The following is a 21,403-nucleotide window of genomic DNA, read 5'->3' as shown; positions in this document are numbered from 1 at the left end:
CCCCCGGCATTAGGTCCTCATTTTTCCCCTCCCGCTAGTGTTTTTGTTTTTACTAAAAATAATTAACTTAGTTTGATTATCAGTGCTGGATCTGATTCATAAAAGATCTTTCGAATCACAAAAAGAACTGTATGGAATATAATTACACTTTTTTTATTTGAGATTCATAAAAGGTAGGGAAAATAGGCAAGGTCTCCTTATTGATACTATTCCATACACACACAAAAAGATCTTGTTCTTGTTGTGCATCATAATGATTATTCTTGGAATTTGTTAATTTTTCTCATAGGGAGAAGAAAATTGAAGGATTGAATTTTATTAGATGCTTAGCTGCCTTTCATTCTGAAACACTGAACACAAAGTTGCATGAAGCAAATTTTGCAGTAGTTCAAGAGGTAAAATATTTTTCAGCTTTATGTGAATAGCAACAGATAAGCACATTTATTTGGCTTTTTTAATTCTTTTACTAAATGATACAGGCATATGTGAAGCAAAAATAACTCCTTATCTTGCAACATTAAAAACAATGTCTTTAGGACAGATGATATGTTGTGGGGTTTTTTAAGTGATATATGTTAAAATGTGTGCTTTTATTAGTAAAGTTGTTTTCAAAGTCATTATCACTGATTTTTCTTCAGACCAGCAAAATGTACTCTTTGGACAATTGTTTTTTAGGTGAAAAATTTGCGCTCTGGAGTTTCTCGTGCTGCTGTGGTCTGTTTAAGTGATCTTTTCACTTACTTGAAAAAGAGCATGGATCAAGAGCTAGACACTACAGTAAAAGTCTTGTTGCATAAAGCGGGAGAATCAAATACATTTATAAGAGAAGATGTTGACAAAGCATTGAGGGCAATGGTTAATAATGTAACCCCTGCACGTGCAGTCATTTCTCTTATCAATGGAGGACAAAGGTAATATTCAAAATAACCTTGAGGTGTCCTTAAATTAAAAAGGCAGTTGTTTGTAATCTTGGGTGTAGAAAAAGAAAAAAAAATTGATTAGTGCATTTCAATCAACAATAATTGGCCGGTATTTCATTCTGTTGTACATAGAGTTGCTATGCATTGGAAATGACTTGGAGGCACCTAATAACAACAACAGTGATAAGTATCATATCAAGTGGGAGCATACAAAGAATCTTAATTTTTAACATCTTAGCAAGGAATAGCTAATACAGATAATTTGTCACGTTAGCCAGCAAGAATGATTGTTGAAGTATAGGAACAATTTAATCTCTGGAAAATAATTCATGCATGAACCTTTTTTAAATATCAGCTTTGTTTAATTGGACATATTTTCTTATAGCCATTTACACATAGCAGTAAGAAGATGCACAGCACAGCACTTAGCGGATGTAGTGGAATTTATGGAACCAGAACGTATTTTATCTGGAACAAAGGATATGGCTGATCGTATGTTACCAGCTGCTGCTAAATTTGCCCAGGACAGTTCACAAGAAACCAGGTAAATAGGTGATAATGATGTTTGCTAAGTCTATTTGTATAATGGCTTAAAAATAGAAAACAGGATAAAGAGAATGAATATTTTTCTAACTGGAAAAAAACAGTGTCCCTAGGGATTGGTGCTGGTGAGTGATCTTACTCATAAATTTGTAAGTGGTCTTGATGGGGTGACCACTGAATTCTCCAAATTTATTAATGAATACATACTTCTAGGTAGTGAAATACAAGTCACAAGAATAAACTGTATGGAAATGGTACAAGACTGTATCTAAATTTACAAGAATTCTAATGTGGGCAAGTGTAAGGTAATGCATTTTGGGTAAATGATATTATCTAAGCTATCAGGTAAATCACAGAAATAAGTACACATGAAAAATATAGGGAGCAAAATAGAAAACACTGTGATCACGAAGGGTCTAGGGGACCAGGTATCAAGCACCAAAGCGGGGGTAATCATATCATTGTGAATAAGTGGAGCGCGTGATGGGGACCCAGTGCCCATCTGTAGACAACTGGACATCCCTGCAGAGGGGTAGTGGGGAGGAGATGAGTCACTCAGGGTGCAATGTAGCATTGGTGAAACTCACAACCTTCTAGTTCCTAAATGCTTCCTCCCCCCCACTATCATGATCCCAATTCTACCTTACAAATCTGGCTAGACCAGAGGATGTACAGTGGTGCAGATGGGAACTGGAAACACAGGGAATCCAGGATAGATGAACCCCTCAGGACCAGTGGTGAGAGTGGTGATACCGGGAAGGAAGGTGGAAGGGGAGGTAGAAAGGGGAAACCGATGACAAGGATCTGCATGTAACCTCCTCCCTGGGGAATGAAAAACAAAAAGTGGGTGAAGGGAGATGCCGGGTAGTGCAAGATATGATAAAATAATAATTTATAAACTATCAAGGGTTCATGAGGGAGGGGAGAGCAGAGAGGGAGGTGGGGGGAAGGAAAATGGGAGCTGATACCAGGAGGCCAAGCGGAAAGCAAGAGTTTTGAGAATGATGAAGGCAACGAATGTATAAGTGTGCTTTACACAATTGATGTATCTGTGGATTGTGATAAGAGTTGTATGAGCCCCAATAAAATGGTTTTTAAAAAAAAGATAATAAAAACGTTTTTACTTTTTATTAAAAAAAAGTAGAGAACACAAAATGTTTGCCTGGAAAATATGATATCTGCACATAGTATACTACAATAGTTGTGATAGCAATGGAAATTTTAGACAGAGTAAAAACCCTGGCTTTGTTTATCTTTAAGCAAGTTGCTTAGCCCTGTTATTCTGTTTCTTTGTCTATGAAATTAGGGGGTTGAACTAGGCAACATAATGTGCCCCATACAAATCTAAAATTTTATGAGAATTACATATGAAGACATATTAAAAGTGAAGTGGGAGGATCTTGAATTTATGGCAATTAAAGTATTAAAAGCATCAAATGTTTAATATTTTATGACAAAGCCTATTTATTTAACTAAATCTATCTTGTGTAAGTCACCTAAAGCTAATACAGACAGTAAATATATTAGTTTTTTAACTGCTGTATAATAAATTACCACAAATATAATGGCTTTAGGCTACACAAATTTACAAGCTCAGAGAATTTAGGTCAGAGATTTAGCATGGCTCAACTGGATTTTCTATTTAGGGAGTCACAAGACTGCAATGTAGGAACTGTGCTGGTCTCATATCTAGAGGCTCTAGGAAGAATCCACTTCAGGCACATTCAAGTTGTGGGCTAACTTCATTTCTTTATGATTGTAAGACTGACATCCTCATCTCCGGCTAGCTGTCAGTGAAGGTTCTCTGTTAGCTCCTAAAAGCCATCTATATTCCTCATCAGTTTCCTTATTCAAGCCAGATTCAACTTCAGTGTGTTGAATCTCCCTTGAGCTTGGAATCTCTCCAGCTTTCTATTCTACCAGTGCAGAAAGCACTCTGAATGTAAGGGTTTATGTCATTGGATTAGTCCTACGTGCATAATCGATCTTAAAGTCATCAGTGCCATATAATGTAACAGCCATGGAACTGATATCTCATCATATTCATAGATTGCTGAGGTTAGGGCAAGTCATTTTTAGGGAAACAAATTCTTCGTGCTATGATCATTTTTTTTAATTTGCGAAGATTAAAAATATTGGTCAGTGCTACTGAATAGTATGTAGAAATTGTTAAATTAGCTTATGTTCTGTATATATTCATAGTAAATGCAATAAGCTATAAAAAGAAAAATTAAGGGTTCATGATAAACAAATTAGCAACAAGAACAAAATCATAATTTGTGTGCATTTTTACTTTATCTTCTTTTAACAGCATTGTCATTTGTAACCCATTGACTTCTTATTTGAAACTTTAAAATTGTAAAATGATTATTACCATATTTTCAAATTTTACTACATCTTATGTCTTATATTCCTAGGACTGACTTGTTAGTTTGTTTTAGTCTTTCCTATATCCATAGATATAGTGGACCCATGCTGAACATTTCAGACTGAACATTGGAATGGTCCTTGAAGCAATAATTGATTTATAACTTATCTTGTCATAGACCTTATTATGACTATGGGGAGAAGAGAGTAATAAATATTCTCTGATAACACCTTTCCTTTTTTAAAAAAATATATTATATTTGAAGGGGTCTGTTGTGATACAGAGAGCCTTGGTGGTGTAGCAGGTTAAACATTGGACTGTTGACAATAAGGTGAGCAGTTTAACCCACCATTCACTCTGTGGAAGAAATCTTCCACACCCTTAAAAATTTGCAATCTCGGAGCCCACAGGAGTGTATTCTGTAGGGTCACTGTCAGATCTGCTGCAGGTCACAGTGACTCAGTGGCCGTGGGGTTTTTTGTTTTTGTTTGATATAGATAAGCCTGAAATCACCTTATTACTACTCCCTCCAAAAATAAGGCTTTGCTTTCTCTGATTCTTCTAGCCTAATATATCCCAATATATCCTAATATACAGGCAAATGTATCAACATAACTTATTTTAGAGCCAGATGTTGAAGACAAGACTAAAGTCTCAGGTAATAGGTACTGTAACATCCAGAAAACTTCAATATGCAACTTTCTTTTAATAAGTGATTTTTTCAATATGAATTAGGTGGGGCAATGATTCATTACAAACTTTTACGCAATCTGAAACTTCACTAGGAGTAATATCCTGGCTTAAAGTATTATACTCAAGAGTTTTTTGGGGTTTTTTATGCACATAATGTAGAAACCTAATCTGGGAAGTATTATAGCATTCATTAATAAGGTTTTCAGTTAACCTTGCATATATTTGCACAGAATAGGTTTTTGAAGAATTGAGACCCAGGAAAAGGTTAAAAGGAAGAGAAGGTCAGAACTACAAGACATAGGGGGAGTTGATGCAGGCCAGAACATCTGGCCAGCAGATGAGCAGCAAAAGGGCACTGGTACAGGCCAGGACAAAGACAAACTTCTACTTCTCACTTCTGCAATTGCCAGCCTTGATGTGGTCACTTGGGTGCCTTTAGATGGGAACAAGGGAGTGGGAATGGTGGGGGCACTGGGAATCAAAGCATTTCAGTCAGATGGACAGGGGCACGGACAGGAGAATCCAGTACTCTTTGGTTCAATTAGTATAACTACATTTCAGTGGCTTACTTAAAATAGGTTTGGGGATCTTGATGTATGTTGATAGATTTTTTTTTTGATAGAAAAAATTTTCAGTTAAAAACAGAAGCATTGTTGCTATGAGATACTCAATGTTATTTAAATATTTCTCTAATATCTATAGGTATTATGGCCGAAAGATGCTTTTTCTCATGATGTGTCATCCTAACTTTGATAAAATGATAGAAAAGTATGTTCCCTCTAAAGATTTACCTTATATTAAGGAATCTGTTAAAAACTTACGGCAAAAGGTATGTGGAATAAGATTGATTTATAAACAACTTTAAATATGAACCATATTTGCCCTGGAAGATAAAGAATAGACATAATTATCTCATTATGACTCTGTCAACATTCAGAATTTATATGCATAGCATTTTAACAACTGTAGTCCTGAGTAAACTGTAATGTCAGGCATGGGAAGTAAATAATTAGTGAACATGATATTTGCTAGAATGCTCATTCAGCACTTTGGAGTTATAGGCCTGCCCTTTGAGCCACAGTTCTGAGAGTTAGCAACTTTGTAATTAGGCACAGCTTTATGTCACTGCCTAGAACTTCTGCTTTTCAAAAAGAAGCATAATGTTCACCAGGTTTGGTGTCTGTTGTATTCTCCTTGTATGTTTTCCTAGACCTCCTACTGCAAAGCATTTCTAGAGAACTCCTTTAGGGCAAATGATTGAATGAAAACCTAAACTGCTATCTAAATTTTCACTCAAAACAATAATGTATTCGTTGATTTTTTTTTATTTAAAGCTTATTTAAGTAGTATAATTTCCTCTTAGTAGATCACGTGTTTTATTAATTTACTACTAATTTCAAGGTATTTGATATACCTATATCCTTTGAAGTATAAATATGCAGATTAAAATGCTTTGTATCATTAAAATCAATACTGGTATAATGAAAATTAAATTATCTACATTATTTTATCTTAGTTTTAAGACCTTTATCAGATTGCCATTCTCTATATATTTACTCATAGGGCTTGGGGGAGATGCCAGTAGATACTCCTTCAGCGAAAGGAAGACGTTCTCATACAAGCAGTGTGGGAAATGCCAGGTCATCATCTGTTTCTAGAGATGTTTTCAATCCAGCTGAAAGGTAAGAGCATTTGATAGTCCACATTGGTAGGGAACTCATTCCCTAGTGATAGTAGTCTCATTTGGATGTTTTCATGAACTATCCCAAGGGTATTTGTCAAAATTTAATGGCGTTTTAAAAGTTTGGTATGAATGTAGAAAGTCTAAGGTCTGACCCACCAAGCCTTGAGGACGATGATCCCAATTAGAGCAGACAGTCCACAGAGAGGACCACATGACCAGCCCCACTATGAGACATGACGCCCCTCACTGACCCATAGCCCTACAGGGGACAACACAAAGGAGACACAGTGTGGGAATTGTGCCCGATCTGATCCCTCCACACCGAGGCAAAACACTAAGGGGGTGCAAAAGAACAGCAAGGGAATGAAGCAGTGAGGTCCTCAGGGCATGCTGAAGATGGACTTTGGGGCCAGGGCGTGGTGCCCCAACAGACTGAACTGGAAAACACTCCTAAAGGCCAGCGATCCTTGAACTAAAAAAAAAAAAAAGTCTAAGGTAATTACCTTTCATAAGGCAATTATATTTTACCACAACTTACTTTTACATGCACTAACCATACTTATGTCCATTAGTAAATCTTTAGTGTTTTTTAACTTGTCAATACTAGACTTATGTTGGACAAACTTGGTTTTTTTAAATAAGTTTATTTTTACTGGTTATAAAAGTAATATATGTTATGGGGTTTTTTTAAGAGCCTAACTTTATTGCTAACCAAGACTTATCCAATATATTATGTTTTTTAAAACAGCTTTGGAAATACAAACATTAAAAGAGTACTTAACTGAGTACTCATAATTTTGCCAACCAAAAAAAAAAATCTACTCTTAAAATTTTTTCAGTATAGTTTTATAATCTGTTTAAGCTACTTTATAATATTAAATTTATTGATTATATATATTTTTTAATTCTTTCCAAAGTACTACTGCAACCTCTTTGGTGTATTTTTTTTTTAATAATTTTATTGGGGGCTCGTACAATTCTTATCACAATCCATACATACATCCATTATATCAAGCACATTTGTACATTTGTTGCCCTCATCATTCTCAAAACATTTGCTGTCTACTGATGTATTTTTTTAATCGTCATATTTTTATTATTTTTTAATATACCTTATTGTAGGGTACCAACCCCCATAATCGAATGGGTCAAAGGGGCAGTTGTGTAATTGAAGGGTAAAATTAAAGAGACATCAGACAATATAAAACATGCAATTGCTCACCTCCTGGATGGCCATGATCTCAGCAGCCACGTCCAAGCAGAGAGAAAGAATATATTTCTAATCATGGCTTATATACATTTCGGGATGTGTAAGTTCCCCTAATTACAGGTAACCACATATGTAACAGGAAGGGGCATACACAAGAAGGGGATGAGCTAGGGGTGTACATGCAGTAGGAGGGGGAGGTACTCGGGGTATACATGTGACCAGATGGGTAGACTCTAAAGTCAAGATGGCAACCTAACTTGACTCTCCTTGAGTTGGATTGACCTTGTCTTTGGGCTCTCCTTAAGGGGGACAATCTACTCTCCTTATCAGCAGGGAGTGGGCCCCACTTAGGGTGGCACAGACAGTAGGGTCTGATGGCTCAAGATGGCTCATACTCTCAGGGAGGTAACCTCTAAGCAGCTGACCTCCAATTGTAAAGACACCAACCTTGTGTTAGCAAACAGCATCTTAGGTTTGGCATATAACATGGGGGGACATCCTGGGGAAAAACCTTTGTGTATCCCGCACCTTATATCTTGTGAAAACAGCCCTGATTGGTCAGTGGATAAGAGGTGGGATGCTAACAGAAATGCCAGAGGTTTATGATGTTGGAAAAGTTGACTACAATATGTCACGAAGTTTTTCTTTTGGAGTCTGCCCTAATTGGGATTTTCTTTGACTATTCTCTGTGGATTTCCTTGCTTCTTCGAAATCCTTGTAAGTTGTATGTTGTTCCTCTTGATTGGGTCCCACGTAATTCTTGGGCTTTATTTGGTCTCCTTTGAATTTTGTTATTGTTGCTTGTTTTTCTCATAGATTGGAATCAAAAGATGTTCCTTAGAGTTCACTAATTCTGGTTTCCATCTCTTCAAGTCTAACTATTCTTTTCTCTCTCTTTTTTATATTAATAATTTTATTGGGGGGCTTCTTACAAATCTTATAACAATTCATCATTCAGTTATATTAAGCACACTTGTGCATATGTTACCTTCGACATTTCCAAAACATTTCCTTTCTACTTGAGCCCTTGGTATCAGCATCTCTTTTTTCCTCTTCCTCCCCCACCCTCCCACCCTATCCTTGATCACTTATATATTGTTATTGGGTGTTTTTTAAATATACTTTGAACATCAGTTAAATACTAGATGAGTAGATAAATGGATATTTGTCATATTTTCTGAATTTATATTTCTTTGAAATATTTTATCAATTTAAATGATAAGTTTATGAAAAAATAAAAGTCTATATGAAAATATGATCTAGCATCCTATTAAAATCTAGTTAACAGAACAGCCACTTTAGATCTTATTTGAAATGTAGACTCTTGTCCTTCGTTCAGACCTATTGCGTCAGAAACTATCATTTTCCCACATAAGATATAATTACATAAAATCATGGATCAGATAAGTTGGTATAAAAAACTTCTTGGAACTTAACAACAATAACATAAACTTTTTTAGATGATTTATTGAGAGCATACTGTGTGCTAGACCTTTTCGGAGCCCTTTATTGACAAGTTCCTTATTTTGTAGACAGTCATTCAGTTTGGATTTGTCTGATATTTTCTTACACGTAATTTTTAAATTATGAGGATATTCATTTTTGGCAAGAATACCCCAAAAAATGATGTTGTGGCCTTCTCTGTACATCTCATCAGATTCATGATCTTTATGTCTTATTACTGATGATGTTAACCTTAATCACTTGGTTAGGTTAATTTCTGTCTTGTGTATTCACTATAAATATAGTGTGCTTTTTCATTGTAATTAATAAGTATTTGAGGATACATTGAGGTGATATAAATATCCTATTATCATACTTATGTCTACTAACTTTAATGACTTGACATGTATTGCACTAGTTATTGGATGTATTTTTGTATAATGATGATTTTATGTCATTCTCATTCCTTCTACATTTACTAGTTGAAATCTACTTTGAGAAAAAAAACCTGGTTGTTTGCCTCCATTTATTTATTCAAATATTTATTTATGCTTGTATGGACTAATATATAATGATAATGAATATATTATTCTATGGGTTTATGACTCAATACTATCATTATTTGCTTTGTATTTCAACCTGTTCCATCTGCTTTTGGTTACCTGTTGTACTTTCCAGCATGTTCATTCATCCTTTAGTGAATATTTTCTTACTTTCTTTCATCACAAGATTTTCCAAAATCATCTTGCATTTTATTTTCTCCATTCTAATCTTTGGTTTTTAATTTCTTCTTCTTGCTTGTTTTTGTACTAACTAGACTATTAAATATAATGTTAAATAAAAATAGTAAGACAGAGTCATTCTTACTTTATCAATAACTGTAGGTAAGTAGTCCAAAACGTAGGTTCAGTATTTCACCTTCAAATATGATGTTATTTGTAGATTTCTATTCAGTGCTTTAACGGGATGAGGAAGTCTTCTAACAATTGTTTGAGAGTTTTGTCCTGAATAGCTGTTGAATTTTATCAAATGCTTTTTCAGAATCGGTTACTATGATCATACATTCTTATTTTATTATTTTACTATGGTGAAATAACAGTGATTTTTGATATTATTTTTAAACCTTGTTTTTTGGGGGGGGTTAGCCCTGGTGGTATAGTGGTTACCTGTTCGGTTACAGTCCTCAAGGTCAGCAGTTTGAAACCACCCGCTGCTCCCTTGGAGAAAGGCAGGGCTTTCTACTCCTGTAAACAGTTACAGTCTAGGAACTCATCCAGGCAATTTTACCCTGTCATACAGTTTCGCCATGAGTCAGCCCTGGCTCAATGGCAATTGAGTGAATTGAGCCCCACTTGGTAGTAATATTATTTATAGGTAGATTTGATTTGAGTGGGGTTTTTTTTCTACATTCATGAGGGGTATTGGTCTGTAGTTTTCCTTGTTTTAATGATTTTTGGTTCAAATACTGGGATATTGCTGGGTAATGCTTTTGGAGTTTCTTTTTTAATTCATGAGTTATTTAAAGGAATGTTAATTTCTACATTTGAAGACTCTAAGTATTTTTTGTTTTGGTTTTTTAATTTAATTTTTCCTGTTAGTGCTTCAAAGGGTTTCAGTCTTCCTTCATTTATTGACACTTATTTTATGTTCTACCAAATATGGTCTATTTCAGTGTATGTTTTACATCTACTTGAAAGAATATGTATTCTGCACTGGTTAGATGTAATGTTCTTTAATGTCAATTAGATCAAGTTGGTTAATTTCTGTTATTCAACACATCTATATACTTGTGATTTTCTATTTGTACCAATTACTAAAACTGTTAGCATCTCTAACACTCTGTATTTATTTAAACAAAAATAAAAATGTGAAGCTATTGTTTCCCAACATATCCTCCATCTAGGCTGTACATTTCTAAAGGTGGTGTTTCCATCTCTAAACCTTCTCAAAATAGCCCTTTACCCTTTGACTTACACCATGTCAAAATAGCAGTTTTAAGGAGAATGGGGTTGTTGGGTTTTTTTTGGGGGGGGGCGGGGTTTAGGGGGAGCAGGTGGTTGTAAAAGGGAGATGATACCACGGAGTACAGGAAGAAGAAGTATGTTTGCACACTGATTATTGAAGCAGTTTTACAATTCTGCTTGATGTGATTGAATTATGTAATAATATATGTATTAACTCCAAATTAATAATATTAAATATATATACAGTTCCAGGAATGAGTTTTGGGCTCGCACTAAATCCTAGCTCCAACTTAAGAGCAATTACCGCCCCCCCCAAAAAAAAAATTACATCATAACCCTACTGGATACTTACCTCAGGAAGGGAACACAGAAGGTCCAGGTGGTATAGCAAAATGTGGCAAAGAAATTAGATGGTGCCTGATTATCAGATAAAATAGCATCTGTGATCTTAAAGGCTTGTCTTTAAATTAGCAGCCATCTAAATGAGATGTTAGCTGAAATCACATGGGAGAATGACACCATCATCAGTCACTGAAGTATTGCAATCCATATAATCTGAAGTGGAAGGAGGAGTTAGTATCAGCCTGAATTGTGAGAATCCTGTGTTCAGTAGGCAATGGATGACAGTGGGAGGCCAGGATTCATTTGTGGGAACTACATAGGTAATAGACTATGCTGAACTCCCTCCACTCACAGTTGAGGGATAAAAGGGTAGTGCTTACTGAACAGAGTGCATTGGAGAGATGAGTGTAGAAAATCAATGGCATAAATCTGACTTGGACAGTTAAACCTTGTCAGTTGATCCCCGCCTCTGATACTTGCTGGTCCTGATTTGGTTTTCAACATTTTCTTTTTAACCCTAACCCTAACCCAACTCTGTGTCCTTTCAATGTCATTTGTCTTAGTCTTGGCTATGATGTGCTGAGTCTTGTGAGTCCTCCTAGTGAATCACCAAAAGGGTTTCTCAGACCGCTGACCCAAATAGTACAGTTTTAGGTTACTAACATGTATTTATAAAGAGCATAGATTCTAACCTTTGAAAGAATTGTGGAAATAGATATTATAAATCAAACAGAAGTGTTTTGTGAATTGCAAAAAAGTGAATGTTCAGCAGAAATTATTTCAGATTGTATTTTTAAGATAACAATGAAATTAAATATACTTTTCTTTCACTTAGAGAGGTAACTGAAGTTCGTGAAGTCACCAAAAAGTCAATTCCTCGTAATTCTATAGAAAGTACTGAGTACATTAAAGTCATAACAGGGTTATTAAATGCAAAAGACTTCCGTGATCGTATTAGTGGGATTAAGCAGCTTCTATCAGATACTGAAAGCAATCAGGAACTTGTTGTTGGAAACATTGTGAAGGTAAGAGCCTTTCAAAATGAATTTTCACTTAAAATCTGTGGCTAATGTAGTTTATCAGTATTTAAAAAGCACTACTTTGTATAAATGAGTTTATGTTATTTCAAGTTGTTAAAAGAAACATAGTAGAAAAAAATTTGGGTTTTGCTTTGTTAAAGCATGATTGGACAAATCAAGTAATTGAAAGAGTTAAAAAATAAAATAGCTGAGTAAGTACCATGAGAGCTTTTCAGTCTCAGAGTTCTCAGAGCCTTGCATTTGATAAATAAATGTTGAGTGAAACAAAATGTATTATAAAAACAAGCACATTTTAGAAACCTGATTTTTCTTTAGATTAGATAATAGAACTTGTCATGTGTGGGTTAGAAACTTGTATAAACCAGCTTTTATTTTTAAGAAGACAACCAGAGTGGCAGATGTTAGTAAAAGCTGGTGGTGCCAGAGTATGGGGTATTTGTTTCAACTGAATTTATTTCAGTTAGTTCTTGTAGTACTTTATTAGTCAATTTTTTATTTAGATTTATTTTTAAAATTTATTTTATATACACTAAACCTAGCAGACATACTATACCAAACTAAACATAAATGTGCTACTATTGCATTTATTCCAATTTACAGCAACCCTAGAGACTAAATTAGAGCTGGCCTTTAGGGTTTCGTAGGATATAATCTCATGGAATCTGACTGCCACCTCTGTCTCCCGTAGAGCAGCTGATGAGTTTAAACCTGCGACCTTTAATGAGCACTCCCGGGTCTGCTAGCAAACATGCCATCAAAACTCACTGCCACTGCCTTTGAGTCAATTCTGACTCATGGTGACCTGCTAGCTACTCTTAATTCTAGTGATGGTGTCTTATAATATTAAAAATAGAAGTACCATATTCTTTGTCTTAGAAGTCAGAAAGTAGCATTTTCTAATGTACTTTTGTCTAAAAATGAACCTCATGAAAAAACTATTTTTAATGTGAAAAATAATTGATAGACAAATAAACATCAGAAGATATTACTTAATATTTTCAGCCTCATAGAGTATCTCTGCTCACTTGACACAATTACAAATCATTGTATAATAAGTTACAAATGTCTAACTTATGGCTAACTCATACTTGGTGTGTTATATAAACTTACCCTCACTTTGAAACAGTTGAGCCAACTCCTAAAACCAAACTCAGCCCTACTGCCAATGAGTCAGTTCCAGTTCATAGCAGGCTGCCACTTCTGCTGGTGGGTTTGGGTTTCATTCTCTGACCTTTTAATATCCAACCAAGTGCTTTAACCACTGTTCTACTAGGACTCCTTAAACAAACCCTTACTTGCAACATATTCTCCATCACCGTCTCCTCCACTTGCAGCATGTGCAGCTTTCAATCACTGAAAAGGCTCTAGGCCTTGTCTTGCACTAGATTATGGCTAAAGAAGAACTATATTCACCTATTATGGATTCCCTACAAATTCAATTTAAAGACACACTTAGGAATGGATTTCATCTTTAACCTTGCCAATTGCCTACCTGTATGTTGAATTTATGAAAGTTAAGGATTCTAAAGAAGGGTTAGTTATTAAAGTAATCACACAGGTTAAGAGACAATAATAAAATTTAACTCTGTTTCAATATTCAATTGTTAATGTGTTATATTAAATTAATTAACATATGCGTGTATGTCTAGGTGTGTCTTTTAATAGTAGATTAAAGGTGATACTATGAAATGCAAAAGTAGACTTTAAATATTTTAATATAACTGTAAAATTACTTAAATTTAAGTAATTTACCATTTTGCTTTCAGATATTTGATGCTTTTAAATCTCGGCTTCATGATTCCAATAGTAAAGTAAATCTGGTGGCTCTCGAGACCATGCACAAAATGATTCCTTTGCTTAGAGATAATTTGTCTCCAATAATCAACATGCTAATTCCTGCAATAGTAGATAACAACCTGAATTCAAAGAACCCAGGGATCTATGCTGCTGCCACAAATGTTGTTCAGGCACTAAGTCAGCATGTAGGTAAGAGATCTTACTGCTCTAAAGGTAAAATATCAAAATAAAGAGAAAAGTTACAATCACAAATTGTTCTGTAATTCTAAGATTACTTTTGTTTGCATTTTTTCCTGATCGTACATATGTATGATAATGCTGAGATCTTCTTTTATCCATAATTATTGCCATGGAATTATTTTTCCATTTCTCAATAGCATTTTCACTTATTTTTAATACTTAAATATCACCTCATTAAATTGACTTTCCCTTCCCCTTGCCTTGGCCTTTTAAATTTTTTTCTCTACCATAATTTATACAAATTTAACAAAAATGAATCATAGATTTTAAAATAAAACTTTACACTAATCTTTATAGAAAAGAGGGTGGATGAAAATTTTTAGAACCTCGGGATTTAGTAAAGAGTTGTTAGACATGACACCAAAGGTACAGTCTTAATAGAAAACTATGTAAATTGAGCTTCATCAACATTAAAAATATTTGCTCTTTAAAAGACTATTAGGAGGATAAAAAGACAAGTTACAGAAACTAACTAGATGACAGGTCCTGGCCACTCAGGGAAATGGAGGGGGGTGGTGCTGGTGGAGGAGATGACCGGGTGCAGAACAAGCAGAGTGCGGTGGGGAGAGTCAAGAATATTATGACCCAGAATGTGGAGCGGATCCTGGCCCAAGGAGAAAACTCAGACCACCTTCGCAACAAAACAGAGGATCTGGAAGAAATACCCGAGCACTGGAAGACGACACAGCAGAAAGTGACTCGCTAGTTCTGGTGGAAGAACGTGAAGATGATTGTCATCATCTCTGTGGTTGTCTTCATCCTCATCCTCTTCATTGTGCTCTTTGCTACTAGAGCCCTCATTACTTAGGGAGTCCCCCACCCCAACCCCACCTGCCTCTCCCCGGGCAACCCTCCCTAGTGGGTGCCAAGAGCGGCCCCATCTCCCACCCACCTCCACATGTTTTGCTGCTTGGTCTTGTCCTCTGACTCCTCCCCTGAGGACCCTCTGCACATTGCCTCCCTCAGGGAGAACCTTGGTCCCCCAAAGGAGAGAGAGTTGGACAAAGGCTGCTTCTCATGGGTCTTCAGCATGGGTTGGTGAGACACAGAGGGCTCGGCGTATTGCTGGGAAACTGATGGCACTAAAGTGTGGATAAGGAAGACCTTTCAATTAAAAAAAAAAAAAAGCAAGCTACAAATTGGGAAGGAATATTTACAAAACATATCTGTCAAAGGATCATATCCAGAATATATAAAGAGCTCAAAACTCAACACTGAAAGATCAAAAAGTACAAGTTTAGAAAAAGTCAAAAGGCAAGGACGCATTTTACTCAAGAGACTATACAAATGGCAGACAAGCATATAAAAAAAGTCCATCACTAGTCATTAGGTCAATGCAAATTAAAAACATGCTCACTACCTACCTAGTAGAGCTAAAATGAAAAATAATGACAATTCCAAATTCTGAAAAGGACACAAACACTGGAGCTCTTATACATTGTGGTTGTGTATGAAATAATACAATCTGGAAAATAGTTTGATAATTCCTTTTTTAAAAACTAAATGACAAAAAAAACAAAACAAACTAAATGACACAAACTATGCAATCCATGAACTGTACTCCTGGTCATTTATTCCATAAAAGTAGAGACTTAAATCTACACTTTTTAAAAATCATTTTATTGGGGCTCGTACAAGTCTTACCACAATCCATACCTCCATCCATTGTGTCAAGCACATTTGTACATTTGTTGCCACCATCATTCTCAAAACATTTGCTTTCTGTTTGAGCCCTTAGTATCAACTCCTCAGTTTTTCCACTCCCTCCCCGCCACCCCACTCACAAACCCTTGATAATTTATAAATTATTTTTTCCATGTCTTACACTGTCCAGTGTCTCCCTTCACCCACTTTTCTGTTGTCCGTTTACCAGGGAGAGGGTTATATGTAGATCCTTGTGATCGGTTTCTCCTTTCTCCCCCATCTTCCCCTTACCCTACTGGTATCACTGCTCTCATTATTGGACCTGAGGAGTTTATCTGTGCTTGATTCCCTGTGTTTCCAGCTCTTATCTGTACCAATATACATGCTCTGGTCTAGCCGGATTTGTAAAGTAGAAGTGGGATCATGATAGTAGGGGGGTGGAGAGAGGAAGCATTTAAGAATTAGAGAAAAGTTGTTTGTTTCATCATTGCTACACTACACCCTGACTGGCTCGTCTCCTCGCTGCAACTCTTCTGTAAGGGAATGTCTAGTTGCCTACAGATGGGCAAATCTACACATTTTTCATTGCAGCTTTTGAACATAGCTAAAACCTGGTAATAACCCAGATAGATTCAGCAATTAGGTGGCTAAACAAACTGTAGTACATCCTTTTGATGGAAAATACCCATGAGATGGACAATTCTTTTTCTGTCTTTTTTATACTATAACTCCTTTAATATTTCATACCCCATAAGGTATTTTTCTCATTTCCTGTAAGAATATTTGTTTTATTAATAGAGAATTTTAAATAGTAACTTGATATAAATGTTTTCAGTTTTTAACACATTTGTATTGCAAAAATGAAAGGTTTTCATTTTAATGCTCCTAACTGTTTAAATATACCTTTGTTTTGTCTTTTTTGTTTAGACAATTATTTGCTTCTGCAGCCATTTTGTACAAAAGCTCAGTTTTTAAATGGAAAAGCAAAACAGGATATGACTGAAAAGCTTGCTGGTAAATATTTTTTTATTATATATATATTTAACTATAAAAGTTATTAGAAATTATAAATTGATAACTATCTTTGGATAGCTTCTAATTAAGGTAGATATAAACTTATGAACTGGATATAAACATCTATAGTTAAAGTAGATATAAATATGTATATAATGATTCAAAGAGAACTTTATGAGACTCTTCCTCAGCAGTTTTCTTCAAAAAAATTAGTTGTTTTTTTGTTTTGTTTCTTCCCCAAGGAAGTATTCTGTCTTCCTATTAGTAGAAATAATACAGAAAAAAATACAAAGGTATTAAAAGCAAATATTGGTAATCACAGAAAACTTCTGCTTCAAAATACATGTTTTGTATAAAGTCTGTGTGTTTAAAATATAGAAATTTTCATTTAACTCCATTTAGAAAACACCAAGATGAATTTTATGTTTGATTTCTCTCTTTACCACTTTTCCCTCAACTCATCATTACATAGGCAAATCTCATTCCAGAAGATTTTAATCCTGGAAGAAAGGTTTCTGACTTCTTATTTCTATACGTTAAGATGCCTAACATTGTAAGGCGTAGAGAAAAGGGTTCATAATTTTTTTTTTAACGAGTTGGTTCCGATTCATCGCAAACTCATAGGACAGAGGAGAACTGCTGTGTAGGGTTTCTTAAACTGTAGTCTTTACAGGAGCAGATCACCACGTTGTTTGTCCCAAGATGCTGCCGATAGTTTGAATCACTACCATTCACTAGCCATAGTGCCACCAAGGCAGCCTAGATTTTAGGTGCTTTTTAATGATCAGAATTTTAGTTTATTTCTTTAAAAGCATACTGACTGTTTAACCATGATTTTGTATTTCAGATATTGTTATGGAACTCTATCAAAGGAAGCCCCATGCCACGGAACAAAAAGTGTTGGTGGTTTTGTGGCACCTCTTAGGGAACATGACAAACAGTGGCTCTCTGCCTGGAGCTGGAGGAAATATACGAACAGCCACTGCTAAATTATCAAAAGCACTTTTTGCACAGATGGGTCAGAATTTATTGAATCAGGCCGCATCTCAGCCACCACATATCAAAAAGAGTTTAGAAGAATTGCTCGATATGACAATTTAAAAGGAATTATGAATCTTAGCTCTGAAATATGGTATGATGAACAAAACTGTTTACATGACAAATGGAGCTTTGTTAAAGTTACATTTTCAGTGCCTGTACTTCTCATCCAGTAAATTAAGTAAATGGCTATTTTTATTTTTTAGCCTGTAAGTCCACATTTGTCCAATATCAGCCCTACCACTTGTATAAAAGTACAAATACAAATTATAATTATTATAACCTAATATTCATAAAATGTTAGGTCATGTGGAATTAATGCAATTTTAATATTTTGGAGAAAAGTCCTGCCCATTTGCACTATTCTATAGAATCTGCAAATTATCACCCTATATGTACAATTAGATTTGTAATTAAAAAATATACTTTTTATTATGTAATCATGTTCTGCTATGTCTCATTACTCAGCATTATTTTAAGAGGTGGAAGAAAGGTCATTGAACTATGTTATCACAAACATTTAAGCTTTGTGTGCTATTTTTGGAAAACATGTATTCCTGAAATCAGTTTGCTAATATGATTGTGCAGTATTAGCTTGCTTTTGCTGCTGTGTTGATGTGATATATTTGCTTATCTTTTGGGCTTAATCATCTATTTAATTATGAAATTTAGCAAGTTAATAATAAAGCATGATGACCAAAGTTTTAGGAAACTTAAAACATTTTAAATGCACGTTTTAAAAAACGTGTTGAATGTAACGTCCTTATTTTTGTGTGGAAAGACTAAATTTTATTTATATATGTCACAACATTTTAAAAGGTGTTATTTTGCTGCCCATTTGTGTAATTCTCAAAAATAGTGCCAGGTGTCCTATAGCTTTCCTCAGAATTCTTGAGCTATACGTACTGTATGCATCTTTAAAAAAAGAAAAGGAATGTTATAAAATAAAAAGAATTTATTTCTGTAGATGTGTGAGAGGTGTTCTATTCTTGCAATTCTCATATATGTTAAAATGGTGAAAATATAGCGATAGCATGCTATTTTCATACTAACAAAAGACCTGCGTTGTTGTGTCAGCTTTACAATAAACTTGTGTAACCTTGGGCAAGTCGTTTACTCCATCAGTTTTCTCATCTTTCATATGTGAGTGCTGAATTAGGTGGCTCTTGAGGTCCTGTCCTGCTCTAAGATTCTGTCAATTGTAAATTTCAATTAATTCAATGATCAGTTTATTACAAATTTAAACTACATTTATTTTTCCCTTATTTCTAATCTATTTAACTGATTTTTAAATTGTGATTCATTGTATTAATTCCTTGTATAACTCAGAAAAATACAAAAGCCAGGTTTTGCTTATATTTGCCATTACTTTAAGCTAACTTGAAAGGGGTTAGGTAAAGAGCTGGTTACTTTTTCTATTTATATGAACTATTTTATAATTACATATACTGTTTTAAAATATCTTCCGTGTGTATTTTGTTATATTCCTATGGTTAGACTAGCAGTTGGCAGTCTTTTCTGTAAAGGGCCAAAAAGTAAATATTTTAGGTCTCAGATTGTCACATATTGGTTTTTTAATGAAATTTTTATACGTATTTCTTATACATATGATGGTAAAATTTTAAAGTATTGCTACTGTCGTTCCAGTTCACAAGTGCATAGGTTTATTGAGTTTAAACTTACCTCTATAACCTGTGGGTGGCTGAAGGCAAGGTCTCTCAATAACATACTTCTCTTTCAGTCTCATTAGGGAGTCTTTATTTAAAAAAAAAAAGTTTCAAAATACTGGTTTCCAAGGGGATTTATTGGGCCAGCTAATTTTAATACAGGTCAGCTCAGAAGGTTATGGTGAATGTTTTTTGGGACTTCAAAGGAGTGATCTTGATAGATTTTTCTTGAAGGACACTACTTATTTTGCAGAAGTAATAACAAAACTGAAAATTCCATTGGTGAGAAAAAGGCCAGGAAATTGCACCCAGAAATTTTCTTCCCTCCTGAAAATGCACCTGTTCATTTTTCTAGAGTAGTAAAGACTATCCTGTGAGAATTTGGCGGGGGTGTGGCTGGGGGGGTGGGGGGGGCACCAACCTTACACTATATGTATAGCCGGTTCTGAGATTTCTTTTTATTCACAAAACTTCAACATAATTTCAAAGAATTAGTCTAGCAAAGATGTGCAACTTTGACATGGCGTCAGTTGCACAGCATAGTCCTCTGTGGGGAAGATGAACAGAGCGATGACGACACCTCCACAAGTGTGTGGATGGAGAATACTGTGCAGAAGTAATAGCTTCACACATGTTGATGTTTTTAATAAGGTTGTATGGCTTTTTTAGCTATATATACATTTTTAATCATTTTATTGGGGGCTTATACAGCTCTTATCACAATCCATCCGTTGTGTCAATCACATTTGTACATTTATTGCCCTCATCATTCTCAAAACATTTGGTTTCTGCTTGAGCCCTTGGTATCAGCTCTTCATTTTTCCCCTCCTTCCCCACCTCACCTTCCTCATGAACCCTTGATAATTTATAAATTATTATTATTTTGTCATGTCTTACACTGTCCGACGTCTCCCTTCACCCACTTTTCTGTTGTCTGTCCCCCAGAGAAGGGATTATATGTAGATCCTTATCGCCTCTCTCACCACTGATCCTAAAGGGATCATCCGTCCTGGATTCCCTGTGTTTCCAGTTCCTATCTGTACCAGTGTACATCCTCTGGTCCAGCCAGATTTGTAAGGTAGAATTGGGATCATGATAGTGGGGGGAGTGGGGGCAGGGAGGAAGCATTTAGGAACTAGAGGAAAGTTGTATGTTTCATCGGTGCTACACTGCGCCCTGACTGGCTCGTCTCCTCCCCGCGACACTTCAGTAAGGGGGTGTCCAGTTGCCTACAGATGGGCTTTGGGTTCGCACTCCCCCTCATTCACAATAAGATTTTTTTGTTCTTTGATGCCTGATGCCTGATCTCTTCAACACCTTGTGATCACACAGGCTGGTGTGCTTCTTCCATAGGGGCTTTGTTGCTTCTGAGATAGATGGCCGTTTGTTTACTAGCAATACATTTTTTAACTTATCTCTGTGTGTCTGTGTGTGTGTGTGTGAGAGAGAGAGAGAGAGAATCATTTTTTTGTTTTTAACTTTTAAAAACATATAATACATTATTTCAGGCCACAAAAAACAAGTCTCTCCCACAGTTTGCCAATCTGTAGTTTAGATTCCTTTTTTTTTTTTTTTAATCTCAGTTGTAACTCTGAAGTTTTTTTTTATCGTTTTATTAGGGGCTCATACAACTCTTATCACAATCCATACATACATCAATTGTGTAAAGCACATGTGTACATTCATTGCCCTGATCATTCTCAAAACATTTGCTCTCCACTTAAGCCCCTGCCCCCCCCTCCCTCATGAACCCTTGATAATTTATAAATTATTATTTTGTCATATCTTGCCCTGTC

The 21,403-nt window shown here is 35.3% G+C and overlaps 1 protein-coding gene across 3 annotated transcripts in view; it reads left to right on the top strand.

The window, feature by feature from the left end:
• TOGARAM1 (TOG array regulator of axonemal microtubules 1) overlaps positions 1-18,906 on the top strand; it is a 95,132-nt gene extending 76,226 nt beyond the window's left edge. For all 3 annotated transcript variants that reach the window (XM_045287897.1, XM_045287898.1, XM_045287896.1), the window contains 9 exons: positions 290-395; positions 676-911; positions 1,306-1,464; positions 5,227-5,353; positions 6,088-6,206; positions 12,003-12,192; positions 13,974-14,193; positions 16,816-16,902; positions 17,750-18,906. In XM_045287897.1, the coding sequence (XP_045143832.1) occupies positions 290-395; positions 676-911; positions 1,306-1,464; positions 5,227-5,353; positions 6,088-6,206; positions 12,003-12,192; positions 13,974-14,193; positions 16,816-16,902; positions 17,750-18,003 (1,498 nt within the window). In that variant the 3' untranslated portion in view covers positions 18,004-18,906. The remainder of the gene's footprint in view (positions 1-289; positions 396-675; positions 912-1,305; positions 1,465-5,226; positions 5,354-6,087; positions 6,207-12,002; positions 12,193-13,973; positions 14,194-16,815; positions 16,903-17,749) is intronic.
• The last annotated feature ends 2,497 nt before the right edge of the window (positions 18,907-21,403 follow it).

The sequence above is a fragment of the Echinops telfairi genome, unplaced genomic scaffold, assembly GCF_000313985.2.
Source record: "Echinops telfairi isolate 266 unplaced genomic scaffold, ASM31398v2 ScPeMD7_18;HRSCAF=68, whole genome shotgun sequence".
NCBI classification, from domain to species: domain Eukaryota; kingdom Metazoa; phylum Chordata; class Mammalia; order Afrosoricida; family Tenrecidae; genus Echinops; species Echinops telfairi.
The sequence above is the reverse complement of the archived record's forward strand: the minus strand, read 5'-3'. Positions and strand labels throughout refer to the sequence as shown.